General features: G+C 44.6%; 1 protein-coding gene across 2 annotated transcripts in view; it reads left to right on the plus strand.

Moving 5' to 3' along the window:
- LOC126536378 (poly(A) RNA polymerase GLD2-like) overlaps nucleotides 1-17722 on the plus strand; it is a 149676-nt gene that overhangs the window by 24655 nt on the left and 107299 nt on the right. For both annotated transcript variants that reach the window (XM_050183314.3, XM_055073131.2), the window contains one exon: nucleotides 3507-3655. In XM_050183314.3, coding sequence (XP_050039271.2) covers nucleotides 3507-3655 — 149 coding nt within the window. The remainder of the gene's footprint in view (nucleotides 1-3506; nucleotides 3656-17722) is intronic.

Here is a 17722-nt window from a genome sequence, read left to right on the forward strand (position 1 = left end):
GCCAAAGTACTGGCACGTACCAAAATCGTGCACAAACTATGGATCACAAATGCTCTGCTCCAGGCTACCTCGGTTATTAAACGATCTTATTAATAAAATTGATATTGCAACTTGTTCTTCTCCTGATATTCTTGATTTTTTTCTCTCATATGTGAGTTGTACAATGCCTATATGCTTTTGAAGTGCAGTGAGATTTTGTGTTTTTGCTTGCTTGCTCACATCTTGCTTTTGTTGTATTTTCTTCCTTGCCTGATTTGCGATGCATATGCATGATATGTTGTAGTGCTTGAATATGTAAGTACTTGGGAAAACTGTGTTTCCGCTCTGCTGCTCCCTTCTTTTATTTTTTTTCTATTTAGGGTATTTGGGGCTGGTCAAGCTGCTACGAGCAGCTTTTTTCCCCACTTTACCCCCGCAAAGCTGTATTTAGTTTTTGTGGAAATAAAGCATACATACATACATACACACATACATACATGTCCGTCAATCGAAGCATTTTGAGACACTGTCAGTAACAAGGTATTAGGTGGCATATTCCAAGGCATCTATTAGTGAGCCCAGTGAGCGTGCGCTGTTTCACATCTTTGCGGATGCAAACTGCCAGTTCTCGCGAGGCACGGAAAGCGCAGAGCGCGGCACTGATGGGGAATCAGTGCGGCAAGTGCAATGTGTCATTGACGTTGTCGAACTAGCCAAGCCACCGCGTGGGTACACGGCAACTTTCAGATGGCGGCCTCTTCAAAATCGATATGTGCAGCTATAGGACGCAGCAGTCAAAAATGCCCATCGTGCCACCGCTATCTTCAAAGGTGTCGTGGGAAAGCTTGCTGCCTCTCAACAGAGCGCACGTGGTCTGGGGTGGCGGAGTTCGATATATGAATTTTACACCCGACCCTGTTTGAAATAAAAAATAAAAAATGCATGAAGTTTTCCAAGTGATATATAAAGCGTTCAATATATGCAGTAATTCGATATATCGAGGTTTTACTGTACTTGTCCAGTTCTATTTCATTTTCAGAAGAAAAAAAAAAAAACTGATTACCCTTGACAATGACACAGGCGGTCGAAAGGTTTCATTTTTGCTTGACTATGCGCTGCCTGCGCTTTCGCGTTTCAGTAGTCTTGCTATTGCGTAGTGCTGCACTGGTTTTACTGGCTCGCGAAATTCGCACAAACTGCAAGTAGCAGAGAATTCCACTTCCATGTGATGTCGTGGGATGTCCAAATGGTCCATCCCACTTGACCTGTAGCAGCTGCAGCGGCGAATCAACCACTCTGTCATGGCTTGGTTTCTCCATGGCCGGGCGTTTGCGTTTTGTACACAACACCATATCACCATCTGTCAGGCATCATTTTGCCACAAGCGCAGTGATGGCATATGCGACGTCGCCACTCCCCGGTTGGGCTGCTGGAGATTTGAATTGCGATAGAGGTATTCAGACCCTGCAGATGCAAATTTCTCATAAACATAGTATTTTCTTGGCATGAAACAAGCATTGTGAAGTTTCTGGAATGGCATTTAAGCAGGCCACGTCGAGTTAGTATTTGCCTTTAGCGTCCATGTGAGCCTTCCCCCCCCCCCTCCCTAAAATGCTTTTATGGCTTCTATGAAGTCATCTATATCAACCACATTGTCAGCATGAATGGCATATGCCGAGATCCCGAAAACTATGCACTTTTGTGGCTTACAATGAAGCAAAAGTTTCTTAGGCTTTACATCGTATTTCTCTGCCTCTGACAGCTTCTTAGAAAAATATCACTGATTGGTTTTGGGGACTTGAACAGCCAGCCACTTTTCTGAAACCACCATTTCGATGAGTCCACTGCAACCATCCTGGTCACAAACATCATCGAGACAATCTTGGCACTGCTAGAAAAAAGCAGCGAGGGCTGCCTTTTGCCATTTGTCAGATGATGCCATCCTAGGTGGCATGTGCATATATGTGGCATATGTTGTTGGTGGAGTGTTTGGCGGTGATATGAGCTGTGGAAAAATTTTGCCCCCTACTCATATGGCCACCACTTTACCATAGTGATGCACTGATCTGTTCACATTTGTCAAACCGCTTGACCAGAAAGTTAGTGCAGTGGCCCTTTCAGCTGTGGGGATATTACTTCACCATCATGCATTCAAGTGACACAATACATCTAAACATTTTTGTCTGGCCTTTCTCGGTCTGTGATTGTTGTCCAAGGCTTGAAGGGTGCTCAAGCCTGTGATTAACATTCTTTGTGCCAGCAGGCCTAGCTATCAAACTCTCATTACGCACCATAATCAGTTTATTCATGTCAGTAATAAGTTTGAAAAAAGTTGACGCTAGTGATGCCACGTCACCAGCGCACCTCGACAGAGCAGATATGGCACCGCGATGCTGCAGAGTGACATGGCTTGTCATCAGTGACTCAGTCGCTTGATGTGCATTTGCCACCACCTCGCTCTCGGAAGCTGGTGCACGGTGTATGTATCTCTCTCTCTCTCACTCCCACTGGGCTTTGCTGCTGCACATGCTTGCCAGCCTTGATGGCTGCCGCTGCTTCTTTGGTCTCTCATTGCGCAGGACGATGGTGGCATGCGGTGTTGGCACCACATACTGCTTGCTGGCTTGGGCAGCACGTACCACTATGATGCATTACTCGCAGCGTAATACTCGGACCGCTCAGTGGCGTTCAATTGAACGCCACTGAGCATACACTGTTTTCGCATTCACAACTCGTAGGAAGTGCTTGGGTATCCTTGGGTTCTTTCTTTTTAAGAACCGAACAGGAGGAGACAAGGAGCATTTTTTCTGTCATTTAATGCAACGTAATGAACTTTTTATTGCCAGTGGTTGAGTTCTAGTCGCTATGCCATCGGACTAGTATTTGAATGTCCCATTGTCGAAACGTGAATTTCTCGATTACTAAGCTCTATTCTCAATACTATTAATGCCTTAAATGTTCTTGAGCAATAATCTATCACTTTAGCTTTAGCTTGACTTAATATTTGCCTTTAGTGTCCCTTTAAGTAGTGTTCACACAACATTCTGGTTGGCTGATAATGACCTGTGTATAAATTACTTGTTTTTGTTGAATGTTTTCCATGAGCCAATCTGTGTTGCAATGTTATCACTCAGAGCAAGACACGCCATTCTGTATCTGAAGTTTTTTGAAGGTTATCGCTGGTTTTTTATACATTGTCTGTTGCTATTGAACTTTGTGGAATAAAATTGTATGTGCGACATGAATTGTATAGTACTTTCTGGAAGGCATGCAGGCACCATCGATTATGCTGGAGCTTTCGACGAGTCATGTATACAGGTCGACGCACTTGACCCGCAGATCACATTTTGACGGTTGACGAGTGTGCTTGCTGCTATCATTGGGGTTAGTGACACTTGCTTTTGTTGGCCACAGGTCCACCCAATAAACAGTTAGTTTTGTAACTTGTGTTGTGCCACTGTAGTGCACTCGCTACAAGAAGTGCTTTTTGAGTACCATCTGTTAGCTCATTCCTTGTGCACATGCAGGTTATGCTGCCGCGCCCTGCGTTAAGACCCTGGGAGCCACCGATGGTGCCTCCAGCAATAGTGCTGTATCCACGACCCCCCATAGCGCTGCCAGGTGCTGCCATGTCATTGCCACCCAGAGGGTTTCAGCAGGCTGGCAGGCAACAAAAGTGAGTGCCAATGCTCCTTGAATATGCCAACTCCTCAAGTCTTACATTATGGTGTACGGTATATAGATAAAAGCCACAATTTTAAGTAAGGCCTTAAACCCTTTGGTGTTGTCCTTCATCACCACATGCACATTGAGACCACTAGTGCTCTCTTTTACATTCCCTGGATTCCCTGATATTTATCATGACCCAAATTGACTGTTGTCGTATGGTGGCAGCATTTTTAAGCATGTAAGTGCTTATATGGACAACCTCCACAAGTTTGCAGAGTTTATCTGTAACACCTGTCGTGTTGCAACAATTGAGGTGTTACTAATTTTTAATGAAACTGTTAAAGGGGTGGAGACATGAAAATTTTCGTTCATGCATTCTTCAATTCAAGCTTTGCGTATTGCTTCAGGAAGCATGATACACACCGCGGGATTCATGTATACCCGATAAATAATTTAATAATAGCGTTATTATACCGAGCGATTTCGGTTTCGGTTTCTGGGCTCCGGGTGATGCTATGACGTCATAAGAGAGGAAACGCAACACGGCTTGGTCACGTGGGTCACAAAAATAGTGACGTAAAACTATGCTGCGTCGTCTGCTCGCGCATACGCGTGCTCTGCCAGCAGAGGTAAACAAATGGCGATTCGAAGTGCATGTCGCGATTATTATAATTATTGCGAAGAGCGACAACAACAGTAAGAAAATATTGCGGCTTGTGAGAGTCGGAAATTCATTCCGAAGCGTCGTAAGCTTTAGCTTTGAAGTGAACCGAAAAAGGCCTAGCGACGATATCGGCGGCGCCGAACAATCAGAGCCGGTGAGGCTGCCGTCGGTGCCATAGTGAACACTCCTCGGTCGCTGATTGGCCGCTTCGCCGTACGGCTGCTGCACAAATGAGTCCCGGGCCCATCGTCTCTATGGCGAGGAAATCTCGCCGTTCGCGAGCAAAACCGCCGTCGCACGGGGGCCCGCGAATAGCGTGCGGCGAGTTTTCGTGCTGGTAACGTGGACGGGCCTTCACAATGAGGAAGGCCAAGCGAACGAAAGACCGCTCCGAGCTGCCGAACTATGCTACTGGCAGATGCTACGTCAACTGCTCTCCACGACAGTGCTGTGCATGTCTTGGTTAGCCAGGGGCCAGGGTTAGCTTGATTACAGTGTTCTAGAAGCCTGTAGTATAGAGAGTGGATTTTTAGAATGACAGGAAGCTGAGCTAGTTGGTTAGGATTCATAACGCAAATTAAGAGGCAATTGCATTCAGACACGGACACAAGAGGAGAGAAGCGGACAACACGAACGCCGCATATCCTGGTCCCTTTCGAAGTTGGCTGGCTAGTACACTCAACGTAAAGGCCCGTCCACATTACCGGCACGGCAACTCGCCGCACGCAGTTTGGCGTTCGCGGGCTGCCGTGTGGCGTTCGTGTTGTCGACTTCTCTCCTCCTGTGTCTGCATGCCTTGCCCCTTCTTTGCATTAACCCTTTCGCTGTCGGCCCTTTCTGGCCGTGACGCACCCCCAGTGTCGGCTTGGTTTCAGGGAACGAGCATAACAGGGAATGAACATAGCAATTTATTTTTGATTATGATTGGTATACAAATAACATAGTCAATGCAATATGCACATTTCAGTGTTCTGCAGCTGTTGTTAGTAAACATCATCATCATCATCAGCCTGACTAACATCCGTTCAACATCCGAATCTGACGATGCAGAACTCATCTCTTCCTTGCATCAGACGCTGTCCGAGTCCAAATCCGAGCTCTGCTCGTATTCTGAATCAGAAGAGCCACCGCTCCAATGAGCAGACGAAGGTCCCGCGTTCCTCAGCTATCCAAAAGTAACCGCGCGCAGGAAGGATGCGCTTTCAGTCGCTAGCACAACGGAGAGAAATGGGACGTTGTGTGATCAAGAAGACAGAGGGAGATGGAAAAAGGCTAAAACAAAGTTCGAAGGGCTTTACGTTTACTGCTGCAAGTCGGAAGCGACGGTGCGGCGGGAGAGCGAAAGCAGCAATCGAGTCACTCTTTTCGGAGAGGCAACGGCACGTGCGCCTGAACTTGACGCGCCGTAGGAAACATACCAACAGAAGAAAAATAAAAACCTTCAAACCAGTGGAGATGGCAGAACAACCCTTGAACCCATAACTACTCGCGCGCGACGCATGATCCAGCGAACGCGGAGCCACCGCGCCACTCAGCGAAGAGAAAGGGGGGAGTGGCAGTCGCACCGTACTCTTCATTACATGTACTTCACAGGTCGGGGCGAAAATACAAACTTGTAGAAAGAGTCAACAGATGGCGTGGCCAGTTTAAGAGCGCCAGCTTTGCGCTCAGGCGCGAAATTTTGAACGCACGATAGAGAACATACCAGTACGTCAGTGACACTGTGGGGGGGAAGCGCGATGACGTACCGGTACGTCCGTGACAGCGAAAGGGTTAAGAAAGGATTTCTATATGCCTGTAGCTCAGTCATAGTGGAGGCTATGCGAGGTCGCTCGGCTCAGCAGGCTCCGTAATCGGCATTTCATCGCTACTCATCATACATCACGTTTTTGTGCTGGTGTGCTATGATGTCAACATTTTCGTTCCTCCACTGTGACGTCATAACTGATGCGCTAGCGATGGGTCTCGACCACGAGAAGCAGCTTTTAATGACTTTTTGGAGCTGAATTAAAATTATTTTGAAATGTTTGCAGCATCCAATACCTCGTTGAGAGTGTCTTTTCATATGGAAGCAGCCTACAACATATTTTTTATAGCCTCAAAATTTGGTGTCCCAACCCCTTTAAGTATCATGCGATATACCCAACGACCTAGGTCTGTAAGCCTGGAGATAGCTGAGAACTGACTATGTGTGTGTGTGTGTGTGTGTGTGCGTGTGTGCACTTACTCCACTACCTTGTTGTTCAATATGTTGGTGAAATCGTTAAGTACTAATCGTAGAGGTATGCATTAGACTAAAAAAAAACTAAAAATGTCCCAACTCCTTATCGTATACTTTCTGAATAAAATGTAGCTGTCAGCGTTCAGCTTATAGAAGAGATAGAAAAAGTGAAGGTGTTATAGAAAAAGTAAAAAAAAATGCATTTGTAAGCAGGGAACAAAAGTAAAAATAACATGGCTCTCAAAGGAATAAGTTAACTCGACTGCGAGAGTCAGCAAACTGCAGGGCATAATAATGTTGGTCATATTGGCGAAGCTGGTGATTTGCCAAGTGCGAAGTATCGCTGTTTTAAAAAGCTGTTCATAGGGTGTGACAGCCAATATACGCTGGGCAAGTTTAGAAATGTCACTAGATGGTGCTAGGGTGCGTCCACTGTGGAGACCACTCAGCACGGCTTAATGGAATGCGAAGGGATTTACCCAGTGAGGTGTATAATACCCGTAGGTATTACACACCTTCCAGAAGTGCCTGGATTTAGAGTGGAAGGAAGCATTAACCGGATAGCGGTCGAGATATGCAAGAGACGTTTCAAGTATTAGTAGGAAAAATGCAGGGAAGAGATTGATACGACCGGATCCGTTACAGGCATAGGTAGTGAATAAAGGTACGTAGAGAAGTTTAGAGGAAGTGAAAAAATATAGCCAACCCTTCCCTTACTGGAAAATCGGGGTCAGCAAAGCTTGTCTTGCATGCACCTGACCTTCGTCATGGTTAAGTAACCCACAGGTAACGGTGCCGGATTGCTTCGGCATCCCGCTCCCTCAGCTCAGGATCTTCTCGTTGCTGTCGGATCGCCTTGGCATGGGCCGCTCTAGAGGCACATTTATAGTGCGATGTTATCAGTGCATGGGCGCTGATATGCGCCCGGTGCGTCGGAGCACGTTGGCTGCATCCAGTTACGTAGGCCAAACTATAGACCATAGTCTATATCGGTCAAACTACAGACGCTGTTGTTCTCACCAATGTGATGGAGCATGTGCACATGTTTACGTCGGACTATATTTAGGCCTTAACGGCTGGATTGGCACGTCGATGGTGAGCCCTTTCATGGGCGAGTTCTCACCGCCACTTGTCGAAGGCTGCCGGTTCTTCAGGAGAATGCACAACGCGTGACCCTCCCATCTGTTTTCCGAGAATGAACTGATCGAGAACGAAGCCGGTGAGGCAGCGCACGTGAAATCCTTTCCTGCACTTTCCTTCCCAGGCGGAAGCGAAACTGCTCTGATCGGTTGCGTGCAAGGCGTAAGCTCGTGCCTATGCAGCTGGAATCGTTATTACTGACTCACACTGCTGTGCCGGTGCTGCTGGCAACTCGTCAAACAGCCCTTTCCTGCAGCTGCTCTGGGAGCAACTGGATTTTTTGTGACTACATCGCCACCGAAACTTGTGAGCCAATGCAAGCTTCGCTTGAAAAGATTAAGGAGATGTATGCAGAAATGCTAGAATGAAAAGCGTTTACAGTCGACGATCGATTTTGTCGACCTCACAGGGACCAAAAAATTGTCCAAAAAGTCGAACAGTCCGAAAAACTTGTTCTCATCCAGAAATAACATTTATTAGGCTTAGATCAGGCTAAAAAAATCTCTAATAATGCCTTTCCTCATACTACACTTGGAGGCGAACACATTTGCTTGGATTTGCGCAAGAGCGGCGTCATCTCTGTATGCAGTCTGACAAGAGTGTGGCCACGTCGGTGATCTCCAGTGCCCAAGATCGCCACAGAGATCAAAGAAACAAGCCACGTTTTTTCGCACCACTTCGCTCTCACGAAAGTGGTACACGTGGTGGTGCTGATAACACAAATGCAAAGCTGCACAAACACACACAAAGATGCGACATCTTTGAGACACCACATGGAAATAGCACAAGAAACATTAAAAAAAAAAATGGATCCCTCATTTACCGCCATATGCAAGAACGCAACCTAAGATGAAGCCCATGCTTGACTTGATCTGAGTGATGCCTGGCATGAACGTGCCCAAGACGCCCATTGCGTTTCAACCGGCACGTTCACGACAGGCGTCATTCAACTTCAGTTGCGTTTTTGCACACAGGGAAGTGATTATGACAAATATTGCTGACTGAAAAAAGAAACAAACAAAACTGCCGTCCTTTGAAGTGTTTTGTCAACCAAGGAAGAGTGAGCATGGCCTCTGAGACGAGATGATGTCGCGCGTTCTCTATTGAAAGCGTGCACCTGCCAATCTTGGATGCTATAGAGTAGGCCACTGGAAGCCAAGCCAGTAGAAAATCCAAAATGGTGGCCCCCAAGATCAGCATGGCTTGGAATGAGCGATTTAGCCTGAGAAATCGAACTCGGGGGCTTAAATTCGTCTGAAAAATCGGTCGCGAAAAGGCATGAGCTCTATAGGAACCCTGACGGTGCAAGATGGTGAGTAGTATGTACAGATGACGACGATGTGCGCAAATAGCACTCACAATATATACACAGTTAAACCTCGATATAATGAACTTCGATATAATGAAATTCCGATAAACGAGGTATTTGACTTATCATAACCTATGGATGAGAGAAGAAAGATGGCTTCACGAGTGTTGCCTTCCTGTGCAAGAAAAGGGAACGAAAAAGAGGGAAGCGAGCATGTGGTGATGGAATCTAGCACATGCGAGGGGAGGGGAGCTTAGTGGTGGGTAAGTTGGCATGCGTCTCTATCTCTGCCGCACGTCTCGGCCGTGGCTGGGCATGGCTGTAAGCACAACTGAGCGCATAGGGAGCCGAGTACCCTGAACTGCTGAATATGCAAAGAGTGGGCGTGCCGAGACTGTATGGCACCATGTAAGCTGTCTTACCGCACATTTAGTATTTGAGGTTGCATGATCTCGAGTATTGGTGACCCGCCCGGAGTGAGAGGCAGACGAAGCATTCGCTCCCCGCTGCCGGCACTTTTCCTGATAGTGCGGGCGACACTCTTGGCCGTAGGAGCGGAGTGCGTGCGAAAGCGTGGTCGATTTCACTTAGCGTAAAAACCTGCATATATAATATGAACCCACATATAGAACGAGGTTAAATTTTTTGGACGTGAAATGAAAAAAAAAAAAGTTTTAGCCGCGTATAATACGAGTTAGAAACACTTGAGGAAAACATTTATTTAAATTGCACTTCGCACTTCAATCGCTGTCTTCCTCAGCTGCGCTCTCTTTGGATAGTTCCTTGTCGGACATATCTTCTCAGAGGTACTCATCCTCTGTGCCATTGAGCGTGTTTGAGATGCCGCACTTCTTGAATGCACGACGCACAAGGTCCACTGGCATGCTGGCCCATGCGTCCACAATCCACTTGCATAGCGTGGCTGGTGAAGCCCACATCAGCCGCCCGGTCGGCGTCACTGCAGGTTCATCTGAGCAGATGTTCAACAACGGCATCTGGCACTGAACGAGTTCAGTGCCAGATTCGCGCAGCAGCCTCTTCACTGAGTCGGCGAAATGGCCGCCTACACCAGACGGACTTTATCCAGTTGAGCACAAGATTCTCATTCATCCAGCCTTTCTCGTGGCATCTCACGACGACATTTTTTGGCAGCTCCTCATCTTTAAGCACTGTCTTGCGCTTGAAGACAACAATGGGCGGAAGCTTGCGTCCATCTGCCGTGCACGACAACATGACGGTAACTCGCGTTTTCTCTTTGCCAGCGGACCGGGCACAAACTTGTTTAGAGCGCTTTTCGTGCATGCTGAGGGGCAATGGCATGTCCAGATAAACCAGCATTTGGTCAGCATTGCTGATTTGCCCTAGCTGGAAGTACTACCTGGACTTGCGCAGCGAAATAATGTGGCGCTGGAAAACCAAAAGCAGCTCTTTGAACGATTCTGGCAGCTTCTGCGAAATCTAAGTTTGGCGGCAGAAGGAAAAACCAGCACAACACATGTAGCAATAAATCCAGTGCAAACTTGTTTTGAAGGCGGAGCTCGGTCGCCCTTTTTCTCTTGCAAGCTCCTTCACTTTTGCCTGCATCAGCTCCACATTCACAGCTAGATGCATGGCTCGCTCTTGGCGTACGAACTCCGTCAGGGCGAGTTCGATTTCCGGGCATGTCCCACTCTTCGGGCCATGAAAGCTTCTTCGCGTTCCGTTGTATGTGAAAAGGGCTTCCTTCTGTCTATGCCATCCACGAATGCTTCCCTCGTTGATGCCAAGCTGCTTCCCGGCCACACTGTTGCCGATGTCCTGTGTGGCTAAAATAACCTTTCTCTTGAAAGCAACCGAGTACTGTTGTCGTGCTCCGGACATCTTGGTCCTTCAATGCGGAATAAAAAAGATGAACTTCGCAAAATACGGTTTGCACGTGTGCTGCCAAGGTGCGCACTCAACAATAAAGAAATGATGCTGTAGTCATGCAGCAATAAAGAAACCAAGCCGTAGCCACGCAGCAATAAGGAAGCCAAGCCGTAGCCACGCAGCAATAACGAAGTCAAGCCATAGCCACACATCAATAACGAAACCAAAACTTCTAGCCCAAATTTCTGACTGAAATTTTCGTTCGGATCTGCATATAGTACGAGGTGAAAATTAGGGATGCTAATAATAGGGAAAAAACCCAGTATTATATGTGGGTTTTTACGGTAATTCGTAGTGAAGATACCAACGTACATGGCATGAAACATATCATTCATTGCCAACTCCCAAATTTACCAGAATTAATAGATTTTTCAATCAGATTTGCTTTTTTCGATCGCCTGATAATTCGAAAAATCCGCGGCCTCTTTTCATGTAAGAAAAATTGATCGGTGGCTGTACTTATTTGCATAAAAGGTTTAATTTCAATACAATGAAATTTTGATATAATGGAAGTAAATTGCCAATTTTACTGGCTTTGTTATATTGAGGTTTAACTGTATATGTGTTAGGTTAGAGTGACTTAAAAAATCTCTAATAAGGCCCTGCCTCATAGTGCTCTTGGAGGCAATCAGATTTTCTTGGATTTGCAGTAGAGTGATTTGTCCGTATGCAGTCTGACAAGAGCATCACCGTGTTGGCGATCTCTGTTTCCGTAAATTGCCACAGAGATCGAAGAAACAAGCCATGTTTATTCGCACCAATTGGCTCTCGCGAAATCACATGAGGTGGTGCCAATCACACAAATGTGAAGCTGCACGCACACATATAAAGAAGCGACAACATCTCTGAGACACATCTGCGCTGTAGGCACATCACGTGCAAATAGCAACCAAAACTTTAAAAAGAAAAATTAGAATGCATCCTGCATTAAGTTATTATGACTATAGTGCTGACTGAAAAAAGAACAAAACAAGAAATAGTTCCATCCCCAGGAGCGTTTTGGCAGCCAAGGAAGAGCAAGCATGGCCTTCGATAAAGAAGGATGTTTCTAAAGCATGCACCTCCCAATCTTGGATGCTATAGAGCGGGCCACTGGAAGCTAAGCATGGCGAAGCCAATTAAAATACAATGTGGCGGCCCTCACAATTGGGTATAGTTGGATACAATTTAAGTCTGCAGTGAAGCCCCACCCATGCCCTCATAACCGCCAGCTGTACTTGCCGCAGGTGGGGAACGACCCCATGTATTCGCATTACGCGTGCGATGCTCTACCAATTCGGCTACCATGGCGCCGTCTTCCCATCCACTTTCTGGGGCATTGAACATGCGTAATGCGAAGACGTGGGATCATTCTCCACCTGTGGCAAGTTGTTTTTTATCCACTTTCAATTCGAATAATTTCTAATTTCATTATTTCAATTAGTAAGTACAAGTAATTTTCCCTGGGTTGTACTTAGTGTCTTTGTTTGTTGGCTTTTAAGCTATGGTGCTTTTTGTCACTAATGCATGTAAATGAACTTTTTGATCCATCCAGGTCCCTTTCACATGGAAAGGTATTTGAAAGGGTACATCAGACGCACTCCAGTTACTTGTCACTGAATTGTCCTAAACATGCTTTGACTCAGAACACTACAAAGTGTTTAGCAGGCTCTTCTGTTTCCACAGCTCTGGCCTAGTAGTTTAAGCATCCGCCTCGCATGCGGGAGGGGGGGGGGTTCTATCCCCAGTGCCATCGGGTATCCAACGGTGAGGCAATGGGTACAAGCTTCCCCTGGCCTTGTGCTTGGCTTCTCTGGGGCCAAATGCTTGGAAAATGGGTCTTTAGCCCCTTCTTATGTAAATAAAACTAATGTGAGAAATCGGGCTCTCTGGCTAAAAGCACCCTTGCGCCGTAATATTCAGCTCGAAATTAAAGGGAAACGCGTTCAGCGTGCAAGAAGATTTTTCTAAAAGAGTTTCTACTGCTCGGAAAAACTTGTGAAAGTCAACAGCGGAGGAGAGAAAAACCGGAGTCAAGGCGACATGGGCTTTTGACAAAATAAAAGTTAACAATGTGCTCTACATCCGGGATCATATTAACAGTCGCCGATACGCGTACCCAGCTCCTGCGGCGGCGCTTCGTTCGGCTTCGGGTACAGACTGACTCGACCAAAATAAATCTGCATGCATTAAGATCATTAACCTGAATGCAAGGAGCGTACTTAACAAACAAAATAGCCTAGAAAGCATTGTAATAGAGCACGATCCAGATGCAACGGTAATAACAGAAACATGGCTGCATCCGGATGTGACTGACGTCGAAGTAACGCCCCTCGGATACTCCATAATAAGAACTATAACCTGACTCAAATTGTGTCTGGCTTCACAAGAGTGCGCGTGGAAACTTCGATGCCCTTAGATCTTGTTTTCGTTTCAAATCGCCTATGTTTTTATTATGAGCTGTGACATCGATGATGGCATTTCGGACCATAAAATGGTAGTGACGTCTTTAAATTTGTCTGTGCACAAACTCCTCCATGCATCAAAAATACCGGCCTTGAACTTTACATTAGCCGATGGTGTATCTATTTTAGATTACCTCGAAGTCTCGTTAGATAAGTTCCTAGGCCTTGTTCACTCTGGCGCAAGTGTGGACGACCTATGAAATTTCTTTTCAAACATGATCAAGCACTGTGTGGAAAGATTTGTCCCAAAACGTTTCAGAACAACTAAATGAAAGAATCCCTGGATAACCAGAGAGATAATTCATGCAAAAAGAAAGCTAAAACGGAAGCGAAAAGTGTCTTCAAAGAATTGCCGGCCAATCGACAAAAGCTGCATTTCTAGTATTAGTCGAGAGTTAAAAGGGCTAATAAAAAAAAATCTAGAAATAGGTTCTATAATGTCACATTACAATCTTTTCTGAAAAACGCCCCTGGAAAATTTTGGCGATATATTAACCCCCCAGCTGCATCTCGTTCGCTTGAAACTGGAGATAGTGCTCTAAAGAAGGCACAGGATTTAAACTCTTCTCGTCAGTCTTCACACACGATAACGGCTTCCTGCCCGATTTTACAGATGAATCTGGAAGGCCGCCTTTTCAAGATATAAAAATTGACGAACAGGGTGTATTTGACCTCTTACTCAATATGAATACTAAAAAAAATACGGGGCCTGACGGAATTCCTAATGAATTTTTACAAAGGTATGCAGAGTGAATTTCTAAATTTCTAACTAATTTTTCAGGCATCTGTTAACCAATATTCCTTTCTCAGCGCATGGAAGCATGCTAAAGTTATCCCAATTCATAAAAGTGGCAGCAAATCGGACATTAAAAATTATAGGCCGATCTGCTTCACTAGCGCTTGTTCGAAACTACTTGAACATATAATATCTAAGCAACTATTGGTCTAGTTCGACAACTACCACATCCTAAACAAATGCCAACACGGGTTCCGTCAGGGACCCTCTACACTGACTAAACTAATAGAGACTGTTCATGATCTCTCATATAAAATAACTGAGGCCAAACAGACATAATATTCTTAGATCTGGCCAAGGCTTTCGATAAGGTGTCACACCCCAAGTTGCTATTAAAAATTAAAACTGTGTTCAGCAACCCTTGCTTATCCGAATGGTTTTCGTCTTACCTAAGCCATAGAGACCAATTTGTCTCATGTGAGGGATACTGGTCTTCCTTTTTGCCTGTAGAGTCTGGAGTGCCCCAGGGAAGTGTATTGGGCCCCTTGTTATTTTTTATTTATCAGTAACATGCTGCAAGACATTACAGTTTCCATCGGACTCTTCGCAGATGATTGCGTATTATATAACCATATTGAATCACCTGCCGATCAGACCGATTTAAGTTCAAATTTGCAAAAGGTAAGAAATTGGTGTGACAGCTGGCAAATGGTTTTGAAATCTGGAAAAAAAAAAACGGTTTACATGTCTATCACTAGAGAACGGAGTATTATTGATTACGCTTATTTCATTGAAGGTGTCTCGTTAGAAAGAGTATCAACACTTAAATACTTGGGTTTAAAGCTTACCTCGGATTTGAACTGGAATGAACACATTGATTACGTATCTTCTAAGGCCCAGAAAGCCTTGTGGTCGCTTAGAAGAAATGTGTATAATGCTACCCTTGAAGCAAAATGCCTGGCATATAAAACTTCGATTCAACCAGTTATGGAGTATGCAAAAATTGTGTGGGACCCATACACTTCATCTAATCAGTCTACGCTGGATAAAATTCAGTGGCGTGTTGTGCGATTTATTTTTAACAAATATTGTCGTTCCCACTCTCTTACCCACTTATGTGAACTTCCCTCCCTAGAGTCTAGAACTAAGTATAACCGTCTGAAGTTTTTTTCTTATTTTCATGGCCATGTTAAAATTGATAAAGATGACTATTTTCACTTCTCTCCTAGTAACTATTTTCGTCATCGTCACAGCATGTATATCCCTTCTCCTACTACTCGCAATGATTGTTTTAAATACAGCTTCTTTCCGAGAGCAATACAGTGGAATCTATTATCAGACTCATTAGTGAGGACGTCATCTATGCACAGCTTTCTTGAAAGTGTCAAAAGCACGTGTGTACACGCATACCATAACTCGGCCAAATGTTAATACTGTAATCACCTAGGTATTGTATTACGTGCCGTATTTGCCATGGTATTACTATCAGTGCATTCCCCAAAATGTACTTTTATTTTCTTTATCCTGTAAATATATTGTTGCTTGTATTGTCACCTACTACTCCTGTAATAGCCCAAAGTTGGGCTGACAGTATCAATAAATGAAAAAAGAAAAAACATCATTCGGTTTCGTTGTTAACTAGCCAATGGCCAGATGTGAATAATTTGTCACTCATTTTTGTACCTGTTTGCTCCTTTACAAAGCCGCACTGTTTTCAAGTGTTTCATAAAGCACAACCAAGGCTTTGGCCATACGAGTGCTGTTAGTGAAATGTATAGGGCTTTTTTCCATGTATACAGTAGTTGAAGACTACGGTTAAAAGGACTGACAACCAATTTTCATGACACTCATCAGAATTTCTCGATCTGCAGTGAGGATATAGTCGTTCACTGGAGGCATGCTGAAAACGGGGATAGGTGAGCGCAATAGTGATTATACGCCGGTGTTAGTGGGAGGCAGATGACAAGTGTGGTCGTGCTGTAAAAAATATGATTTTGGTTATCAAGTCCATGTTCCTGCGATTCATGTTTTCCAAATTGTTACATGATTTCTGCAATAATAGCTACGTGCTTGCATGGTTTCCTGTCTAACTGCTTTGATATTTAATCTGTTGAAACGAAACCAATCGGATCGAAAATGAAACGACACTTTTACATGTGGTATGGAGTTCAGCGTGTTGCCATAGCCATGCAAGCATTTTTGATTTCTCAAGCATAGAATAATGCGTGAGTGTCTAATAATATACCAACTGCAATTTTAAGCAATAGTTAGGATGTACTTAACAGTTGACTTGCGTACAGTAATCTCATAGAATACATTCGAAGTACCAAGATTTATTTCACTGCCAGGTCTCGCCACTTACTGGTTTTTGAGACTTTCTTTGTCAATTTAAAATTATAATTCCTACTTAAATTGCTAATAGTGTGCCAGATTCTATCACTATAAATCATGGTAATTTCATTTCCATCTACTTCTCGCAACACATTCTGGCCAGTTTTCAGTCCCTTTAAGACCTGTATTTTGGAAAGCAAAACATTCCAAATGAATTTGAAGTGTCTCACAAGATGTATCATGTATGGTCTTTTTTCATTAATACACATAAATGAACTTTTTGATCCATGCATAGCATACAATGCTTATGCGGACTTCCTTCAGTAGCTTTGGTTCTCACGCAGCTGATAGTAAATATTTTCCTCTGGGTATAATTTTCAGTAGCTAAATAAATTGGCTCAGTAGTCCTGAACAAGTGGCAACCGTTGCTGCTAGGGATGATCAAAAGTGAAAAGTGGGTGAGTTGGTATGAAGCATGGCTAAATTCAGAGCGCGAATCTACTAGGACACATGGTAAGGCACAAGAAAAGACAGGACCCGGCGTTACTTGCAGCTCAGAGTCATTTGAAAAGTTAATGACTATAAACTCCACAAGCTCTACTTCAGCAGACATCATCAAACATCATAAAAAAAGCAAAACAACAGCAACAACAAAACACTGACTATTAATCGGTGTTATCACGCCAAAAATACTATTGCACTTGATGATGACAAGTGATGAAGTAGGATGGGCCGGGTTTTAAAGTCTTTACTCTTTCGAATAAAACTTGCAGTTGCGAGTAGCGCCATGTCCTGTCTTTTCTTGTGCCTTAGCCTGTGTTCTAGTAGTTCACGCTCTGAATCTATCCATGCTAGGGACGCCCAGTTACAGAGTCCCTGAGAGCACCCATTGGGTCAGCTGTTTGTCCAGATATACAAGTGCTAAGGGACCCATTTCTCAAGTTCTTTTCAGTAGCATGTAATGAATGTTGGCTTTGCCAGTGTTTGACATGGCACTGCTCCGGATGTTCTGTCTCACTACAAAGTGGCTCAATTCTTTCGCAGAGGTTACGGTTGTACCATTATTTCTGGTTGCGGTTGTATCATAATTGTGCCATCATAATTGGTTGTAGTTATAATTTTATGATCCAGCAGGACAGCAAAAAGCAGTGCTTGTGCGGCATCGGTTTCTGGCCACTGTGGGAAAGACTAAAGTCAGCACTTCAGGCAATGTAGTCAATAGGTAGAAGTGGGTCAGCGTTGACAGGCCTATTTTCCCTGCTCAAGCGCAGAGCAAATATCACTGCAGTCATCATAGGACCAGTCTCTAATGTGTTCCATC

The sequence above is a fragment of the Dermacentor andersoni genome, chromosome 3, assembly GCF_023375885.2.
Source record: "Dermacentor andersoni chromosome 3, qqDerAnde1_hic_scaffold, whole genome shotgun sequence".
Lineage (NCBI taxonomy): Eukaryota > Metazoa > Arthropoda > Arachnida > Ixodida > Ixodidae > Dermacentor > Dermacentor andersoni.